The sequence below is a fragment of the Anguilla rostrata genome, unplaced genomic scaffold (genome assembly GCF_018555375.3).
Source record: "Anguilla rostrata isolate EN2019 unplaced genomic scaffold, ASM1855537v3 scaf1076, whole genome shotgun sequence".
Classification (NCBI taxonomy): domain Eukaryota; kingdom Metazoa; phylum Chordata; class Actinopteri; order Anguilliformes; family Anguillidae; genus Anguilla; species Anguilla rostrata.
The window spans coordinates 1-9,226 of NW_026986417.1; the positions used below are offsets into that span (position 1 = coordinate 1).

The 9,226-nt window shown below is 41.1% G+C and overlaps 1 protein-coding gene across 2 annotated transcripts; it reads left to right on the forward strand.

The window, feature by feature from the left end:
- Nucleotides 1-288: 288 nt before the first annotated feature.
- LOC135247120 (interferon alpha-inducible protein 27-like protein 2) lies at nt 289-4,244 on the forward strand. Of its 2 annotated transcripts, none has more exons than XM_064320394.1 (6): nt 289-431; nt 1,140-1,239; nt 1,911-1,935; nt 2,134-2,172; nt 3,302-3,463; nt 3,966-4,244. In XM_064320394.1, the coding sequence occupies exons 3-6, from the start codon at nt 1,932-1,934 to the stop codon at nt 4,040-4,042; spliced, it is 282 nt and encodes a 93-aa protein (XP_064176464.1). In that variant the 5' UTR covers nt 289-431; nt 1,140-1,239; nt 1,911-1,931; the 3' UTR covers nt 4,043-4,244. The 2 variants fall into 2 exon arrangements, with proteins under 2 accessions (XP_064176464.1, XP_064176463.1); XM_064320393.1 differs by having other exon boundaries at nt 1,140-1,235.
- Nucleotides 4,245-9,226: the final 4,982 nt, after the last annotated feature.

Genomic DNA, 9,226 nt, shown 5'->3' on the forward strand with positions numbered 1-9,226 from the left:
GATAAGAGCGTCTGCTAAATGCCTGTAATGTAATGTAATGTAATGTAATGTAATGTAATGTGTTCTTACATGTGATTGGGAGGATGTACTGTACTGATGCTGTACTGGAATAAAATTCCACCAACATGACTGTGGGGCAATATTGTATCTTGGTGAAACCAAGTGAAAAAAAAACCTTTTAATAAGAGCTGATTATCTGCATTTTAATCACATGTCAAATAAAAAAATTACAAATCTAAAATTGCGGAACACAGCCAAATCAAGAGAAAGTATGTCTTTGTCCCAAACAATATGGAGGACCACTGTGGAGTATTTTGAGCTAAAGCAGCTTCAGTGTTTTGCCAACAGGGATACAATAGCAGCAGTAGCCCAGAAGGGGATCAAACCCACAACCTTTTCATTGTAAACCCAGTTCACCACTGTTTACCAGTGTAAGTGTATGTGTGTACCAGTGTAAGTGTGTGTGTGTACCAGTGTACATGTGTGAGTGTGTGCCAGTGTAAGTGTGTGTGTGTACCAGTGTACATGTGTGAGTGTGTGCCAGTGTAAGTGTGTGTGTGTGTGCCAGTTTGTGTACCAGTGTAAGTGTGTGTGTGTGCCAGTGTGTGTACCAGTGTAAGTGTGTGTGTGTGTGTGTGCCAGTGTGGTTACCAGTGTAAGTGTGTGTGTGTGCCATTGTGGTTACCAGTGTAAGTGTGTGTGTGTGCCAGTGTGGTTACCAGTGTACATGTGTGAGTGTGTGCCAGTGTGGTTACCAGTGTACATGTGTGAGTGTGTGCCAGTGTAATGTGTATATATACCAGCCTAAGTGTGTGTGTGTTCCAGTGTGTGTACCAGTTTAAGTGTGTGTGTACCAGTGTAAGTGTGTGTGTGTGCCAGTGTGTGTACCAGGGTAAGCGTGTGTGTGCCAGTGTGTGTACCAGTGTAAGCGTGTGTGTACCAGTTTAAGTGTGTGTGTACCAGTTTAAGTGTGTGTGCAGGTACCAGTGTAAGTATGTGTGTGTACCAGTGTAAGTGTGTGTGTACCAGTTTAAGTGTGTGTGTGTACCAGTGTGTGTCTGTATTTTCTGCTTGTGGAACAGCAGAGAGAGAGCTTGGTGAAATCACTCAGTTTCACTTTTCTTTCTCTGTTAACACAGTCTCTGGCCTCTCCCAGCCAGACTCATTAGACTATATAAAGGACCATCAGCTGGAACTTTCCACCTCACACACAAAGTTACTGTCCTCCACAGCAGGTAAGTTCTGACTTAAATATAAATATAAATGTACACTTCTGTGGGAACACCACTGAGAATTTGCAGATACAGCACATATATAACTAAACGTTATTGAATTTTTTTGCATTTATTATGTTATTTCAGAGAGGAAGATAGCTCTTCTTTTACATCATTTCAAATATTCAATCATGAGAGTGCTATCATGTTAAAGGCTTTTTATACATTATTCTAGACAGGAGAGTGGCTTGTGCCTTTCTTCTTTGATACATTGTATTGCCTACAAAACAGAACCTTCATCACACATTTTGAACTCCTGAGCAATCCAGATGTTTTCTGTACTTTTGAACATAATATTTTAATATTTCAATATGGCACGAATGGAATGATACTGTACGGACAACTGCATATTTAATAAAGATGTAAAATTATAAAGGCTTGAAGGGAAAATGCTTGTTAAGATCCAAATTTAGTAATTTTAGCCGCATATCAGTTCAATATACTCATGAACGGCTCACAAAGCTGGACAGGCATCCTCTGTAATGGGTTTTATGCAACGTGTTTAAGCTACCGTCACAGCTGATTCTCATGCAGTGATGATAACACGGCAGAGGGTCTAATTAGAAGAGCTGTATTAATTGCTAAATATTTGGATTCCTACTGTATCAATGAAAGACACTGATTTTCATGTTTCAGACCAACACCCTTCTCAGCATTATGGGTGAGTATCCTATTACTTTAATACAGAATGACAGAAACAGATAAAGGTTTTCAGATTTTGTTCCAGCACCATGTTAATTGCTAAGTATGACTGGGGCTCAATACTGTATTAGAGAATAGACTGAAACCATGCCAAATTATTTATCTGCATTATCATAAATGTTTGTCTTGCAAAATTGCATTGCTTTTCTTTCTCTAGGTCTTCTTGGATTTGCACTTGGGGCCGTACTTGGCACTGGTACGTATCACCAAGGAAATATTTGGGACATGTTTACTTTTAAGCATCTCTCTCTCTCTCTCTCTCTCTCTCTTGTCCATACTTCTTATTATTATTTTTGTTCTGGGCATTTTTTGTAGACCAAACCTTCTACAGTTTTTGGGCTACTGAGACATACTATATATAAAAATGTTCTATTTTTTTTGCTCTAACATGCTTCTGTTCAACTTTTTGATATATTTTATGGTTTTTGAGACATTTAATTTTTTTTCTTTTTCATTTAAGACCATAGCAATCACCTAGCAAGACATTAGCAACCACATAGTAAGACCCTGAAAACCACCTAGTCCACCCTAGCAACTGCCTAGTAAGACCCTGGCAATCACCTTCAACACCCTAGCAACAGCATAGAAAGACACTAGGAACTAGCTAATAAGACCCTAGTAACACCCTAATACATCTCTGAAATGATATACTGCTGCTACCATAGCAGAGATAGTAATTTATACTCTTTAAGCGAGCAAATTTACATATTCTTCACAAAATTTTAAATTTTTTTGCTTATGTTATTTTTTCTAGGAAAAAAAAAATTGGGCGGGTTTGAGGGTCTGATTGGGCGGGTTTGAGGGTCTGATTGGGTGGGTTTGAGGCTCTGATTGGGTGGGTTTGAGGGTCTGATTGGGTGGGTTTGAGGCTCTGATTGGGTGGGTTTGAGGGTCTGATTGGGTGGGTTTGAGGCTCTGATTGGGTGGGTTTGAGGGTCTGATTGGGCGGGTTTGAGGGTCTGATTGGGTGGGTTTGAGGGTCTGATTGGGTGGGTTTGAGGGTCTGATTGGGTGGGTTTGAGGGTCTGATTGGGCGGGTTTGAGGGTCTGATTGGGTGGGTTTGAGGGTCTGATTGGGCGGGTTTGAGGCTCTGATTGGGTGGGTTTGAGGCTCTGATTGGGCGGGTTTGAGGCTCTGATTGGGTGGGTTTGAGGCTCTGATTGGGTGGGTTTGAGGCTCTGATTGGGTGAGTTTGAGGGTCTGATTGGGCGGGTTTGAGGGTCTGATTGGGTGGGTTTACTGTTTTTACGTCTGGGAAAACCTGTCACCATTTCCCAGTTTTACCGAAATGCACACCTACACCTGGACGTCTCTTTGTGCGCAGGTGCGGCCATCGTTACGATTCCACTGGTTGTGGGAGCAGCGGGCTTCACGGCTGCTGGTATTGTGGGTGGATCCGTCGCCTCCTATATGATGTCAGCAGCAGCGGTAGCCAATGGGGGCGGAGTAGCTGCTGGTGGTCTGGTGGCCACTCTACAGTCAGTAGGTATGGAAGGAAGAGAAGTCCACTCCCTAAAGAGTCACAATAATATGTATAAGTTTTGCTTGTTTATTATCTTCCTCTCTGATCCACTAGGCCTTCAAAGGGCTTTTTGTGTTCAGCTTGGATTCAGCCAAAATGAGTGTTTCAAAGAGATTTTGATGATTCACGAACTGGCCAAACTGTGCGTGTAAAACAGAAACACATGCGCTTAATTAGCCAAAATTCAGGAACAATGATGTTAGAATTTAGGCCTCTGTGTGTGATCTGAGAGATCATGGTCAACTATCTGTTAAGTTCCAGTGTATGGATGGGCCCCATGGTCTGGTATCTGTTAAGACACTGTTCCAATGTGTGGATGGGCCCCATGGTCTGGTATCTGTTACTTGCTTGTCTGCACTCTCTTGAAGTGACGGTGTGGGCTGCAGCAAATCGGCCAGCATTTAAAAAAAAACTGTGATCAAAACCCCTAAAATCCCTGATGGAGGATGTTGTGTTTGATTGACAGGGGCAGCAGGACTCTCTACTGCAGCCTCTGCAAAAGTGACCAGTGTCGGGGCGACTATCGGAGCCATCCTGATCTAACCCTCGGCCTGCCATCACCTGGATCCATCCCTGAGGTGGACTCACCAGACCAGCCCAGCGTACCCTTTGATCCCAAACTAAAAAATATTTAGGAAAATGTGTGCAGTTAACACAAAGAGAAACCAAAACAACCTTCATAAAGCAGTTAGTTGAAATTAGTGTTATGTTGTTCTGTTTAAATAAATAATTCATTCACTAAGCAGTCACTGTTATGTTCTCTGTTTTGTCAGCCAAACACTGGTGAGATTTACACACAGCCAAACACAGCTGAGATTTACCTTCAGCCAAACACTGCTGAGATTTACCTACAGCAAAACGCTGCTGAGATTTACCTACAGCCAAACACAGCTGAGATTTGCCTACAGCCAAACACTGATGATATTTACCTACAGTCATGCAGACACTGCTGAGATTTATCTATAAACAATCACTGCTGAAAGTTACCAACAGGCAAACATTGCTGAGATTTACCTACAGCCAAAAACTGCTGACATGTACCTACAAACAAAGATAGGCGATCCAAAAATAAATTCTGTTTGATCCACATAGAAATGTAGCTGGTTCACATTTGTGCATCACCTGTTGCTTGCATTCATTTGTGGATTGTTGAGACAATCCTGGCAGCATGATTTGTAGTGGCAGCATAGTATAATGGGTAAGGAACTGGTCTTGTAACCTAAAAGGTCACAGGTTTGATTCCCAAGGAGGACACTGCCATTGTACCCTTGAGCAAGGTACTTAACCTGCATTGCTCCAGTATATATCCAGCTGTATGATTGGATGCAGTGTAAATGCTGTGTAAAAAATTGCCTAAGTCGCTCTGGATACGAGCATCTGCTAAATGCCTGTAAAGTAATGTAAACTCCACTATGCTCTGTGTCACAATGCAACACGGGTTTATATGTGAGCCACACTCCTCTGTACAAGACTTCTGCGTTTGATTTACATTCAGTTACATTTGCGTTATTAGCTGCGTACAAAGGTTTTTTCTCCAAATAGCATTGTGATTGGTGAACTTGCTAAACAGCGTGTGAAGAAAATAAAACTTAACTATATGTATTTAATTGCAAATCAAAATTAAGGACAAGACTTGAGTTCAGAGTCCTTTTTGCTGAGGTGAAACTTTACAATGACCCAGTAGTTCCTCTAGGTGGTGCTATTGCACCACTCTCCTTCCTTACAAAGACATTACACTGGTGCAGGTGGTGAACAGTTTAATGCGTATATTTAATCTCATCAAAAACATGTTTTCAACGTACAAAAATAACAAGTTACTCACACATACAAGACCAGTCCAGGCCTGCCATTAAAAGTATTGATATCAAAATGACGCCAAGTTACGGTACTACAGACAATATAGGCTATCTTGCCTCACCGAAATTAAATAAGATGTATTCCAAAGCAATGCTACCCAATATTTCCTCTATTTTTTCAAGTCACTTGGCCCTGTGTGTATAAGCATGCGCTACATGGACAGGCCAAACATATGTGTGGATGGCTTTCTCACAGTCAAGATGGATTGAATAGGCGTGTGTATGTCCAATTTGTATTGGTATGTATGTATTTCGCTGCCCAGCCTTTCTGTTGTGTGAATGATAGTATGTTTCTTGGTATAAGTGTGTGTTCGTAAATGTGAATGTAACATGCTGCTAGGGAAATGTCCCCATGGGGGTAAAGAAGTTCTCTATGTATGTATGTACAATATGTATTTTACATGCGGTATTTATTGTATGTAGCAAATATACAACAACTTGTACATGTACTCAAATTCAGTTCAGAAGCAAGTATAAACATATGTTTTCTGGAGAAATATGCTTCCTGTAGTTACTCGCCAGCAGTTTTGTACATTAATTTCAATGTGTTCCATGAGGCAATTCGAAATATTTGACACTTTGATCTGACACAAAGTTTGCATGACATTGTAAAATGGTAAGATTACAAAACACACAAAGCGTGCGGTGGCGTAAGTGTAAACGCACCAGAAACGCAGGTGGAATATGGCCAGTGTATGTACTCCCGGATTTGACGGCCATCCAAGGAGCCTTGATTGAGAAAAGAATAAGCCCATAGAATTAGAGCTCCCTAGGTCGCAACTTGTGTACCCTGCTGTCCTGCTCCGTTGTCTGTTATTTCGTGAAGATGCACTTTTAGTGTTTGTAAGGTTTGTAAGGCATTTTGATAGGCTTATCTGCAGGTAGGAATCCTCTTCATTGTTTTGCTAAGCTAGAACTGGAAAACTTGATAGTGGAGAATAGGAGCAGACGCATATGTCCCAGTAGGCGTTGCATATGAGAAAATAACAACAGTGTGAGAGAAATTAGGATGAAATGATGAAATTGCGTAGTTGAAACAATATGTTTTTAGCAGAATGGGCATGTAGGTGAAGGTTGACATGATCACAGACTATAGTGCGAAGTAAATGAAGTGACAATGAGCGAGCAGAGTGTCCTTATCAAATGGTATATATAACAGTCACTATAACATATTAGCCGTTGAAGTGGAAGGTTAAGTAATGTGTGAACTATATTGCACTGATGTGCTTTTCTCATGTTCAATATTAGTAGTTTAATTATGAGTGAGTCATGATTTTAAATGTAATGTTTTAATGGGGAGTTGCAGAACGTACATACATAGTAATTGTTTGTATGTGGCTAGATAGAGAACAGGGCGAGGTAACATGAATGTAGAAACGTGGCATTTGCTGATAAGAAGGTTTTGTACGGTAGCCAAGTGAAGAAATATAGTTAGCAAAATGGCACAGTGGTGAACTTGTGTAACTTTTTAATAAAAGGAATACATTTGCCGTCATGAAATGCATATGGGTGGCCGTGAGTGAGTTTTGGTAAAGCAAATATAAGCGTAAAAAAATGTTAGTGTAAAAGAGGAAACTGTCTGCCTGAGGGCGAGGCAAGATTCAATCCTTCAGCTGGAGGTTTACCAGTCTGTGACTTTGTTAGTGCAGCACCGTGACATAGCTATGCAATGTGTGAAATATCATTAGGAAACCTGTCTGTGGTTTTAAAGAAGAACACAGGCCAGTAAGGACAGAAGAGCTCCCGTTGAATCCATATGGCTTTGCAATATTGTAGCCGGTTAATAACTGAACGTGCAGACGGTACATCATAATGCAGTGTATACGTTCGGGGAACGGCGGGTAGATATGGTTTAAAAGCAATAATTGAGAAGAAGTAGAGGGTAAAAGCAGGTTATAGAAACATGTTCCTAGCTGGGTTTGAACCTAAAACCCCATGTTCCCAAGACGGTAACATTGCCCACTAGGGCACAGACAGGCTACCTGTTCAAACTGGAATTGTTTCAGAGTAAAAAGGTATGGGTATTTTGTGTGTGTATGCAAGTTTTTGATTGGGTTGTGTAGGTGAAGATTTGGCTGGTGTCGGTAAAATGTCCAATGGGGAGACATGTTGTTAGTGGGATAGGCGGCAGGAAAAATAAGAATGAGAAGGAGAAAGAGAAAACGCAAAATCCCCTTAGTTTGGGGCTTTATTGTGTGGACATGTGAAGTTGTTTATGAAATCTGTCTGTTGAAATGGGATCAGAATGTACAGAATTTAATGTTTTTAAGGGCTGTGTGTCTGTGGCTGTTGTGGTTATTTCTGTGGGGAACCCTGAAAAGTGCCAAACTCTCGGTGCTGTATAGGTATGGGGCATGCCCCCGCCAAGGCGTAACTTGGCGTAACAATTAGAAAAAACGCTAGCTAACGCTACCGACCTCGCAAACCGTCTCTCGAATGCAATGGTACCTTGTTACAACGTGGCTAACTAAAGGAAAGTTCAGATCAAGGATTCGCTCGTTGCGAATCATTGATCTGAACTGGCCTTAACGTTACCGTTATTTACACTGCCATCAAGTTCATCAATATATTATAATGATCGGAATAAAGCCGTCTTTACACAGAGCATTAACCCCGGGGTATAGGTGGAGGTATAGGTATTTCTGTGTAAAGATGTCAAGCCGGAAAAAACTAAATAAAAAAATGCGGCAGTATGGATTAGCGTTGATGCCCTTTTTTTGATGAAATCTCCTTTGTTTTTGTTTTATTCTTCTTGTCCTGATTGCTAATTTAACACCCAGCATCTCGAACAGTTTAGCTAGCAAAACCAAAAACACCAGGGGTAACATTTTGCAAGGCAGTTGTTTCAAAAATACCACACTACAATCATTCACGAGAAAGACTATATTCATTGTGCACGAGATACATAATTGCACGAGCCACAGCGAATCCCGCGGATTCTTCTCTGTGTAAAGTTTAAAGATGTTCCCACCGGGCAAAAGGTAGATAAAGAACGTCTGTGGAAATTGATCATCACTAATTCTACCCCAGGTCTGCTACAGCATTATAACCTGGCTCGGCGTTGTAAAGACAGCTTAAGTTAGCCTAATGTTAGACAATGAATGAGTATGTACATAACGTTACTTTTATAACAACCATTTTTTATTTAGTAAATAGTACCTAAAGCCGCGTTTCCACCAAAATTACCCGGAACTTTCAGTCCCAGGAACTACTTTACCAGGAACTAAAAGGTTCCTTCAGCCAATGGTTGTCTGCGTTTCCACCGGGGTCTAAAGTACCGCGAAGATTAGGCAAATTAGCCCACTGACGTATGAAAAAGCAACGTTGTCGTCGGTCCATCTGTCATATGATTTCTTCCGTAACCCCATACTACCACCGAAGTAGCCTACATTATTTTCTAATAACCGGGACAGCCCGGAGGGGTTTATTCCACTTATACAACGGGTTACCAACAATGACTATATATGGTTACTTTTGTATTTATTGATTTTCATATATCCTCTCAAACACATTCATTATGTTTTTATGCGAACATTCGCTTTCATGTCTTGACATCCGAAGCGACAGAATGCATTCACATTTATATGTATAACTGGCAACAACAGCAGAAAACATGCACACGTTGTAAACAATTTGCTGTTTGGTTACTTTCTCGTCGTCAATTGCATATAGGCTAATGGCAAAATGACAAGAATAGAACGAAAACTCGGACTTGCGTGAAAATGTAAATTAGTAGTGGTACAGCCACCGTTTGCTTTCCTTCGAAGTTACTGCTAGCCGAGCAGCGAAGTGTGCCCTCCAGTTGCGAATCATGCACCATAAATTAGTCCATAGTCTTCCTGGTCTTTTCGTGGAATTGAAAAATGGCAGT

What these genes read in the sequence shown, in the direction of transcription:
- LOC135247120 (XM_064320394.1), top strand. An exon ending in TGGGGCCGTACTTGGCACTG is followed by an intron (nt 2,173 to 3,301) that starts GTACGTATCACC and finishes CTTTGTGCGCAG; the next exon opens with GTGCGGCCATCGTTACGATT. An exon ending in GGCCACTCTACAGTCAGTAG is followed by an intron (nt 3,464 to 3,965) that starts GTATGGAAGGAA and finishes TTTGATTGACAG; the next exon opens with GGGCAGCAGGACTCTCTACT.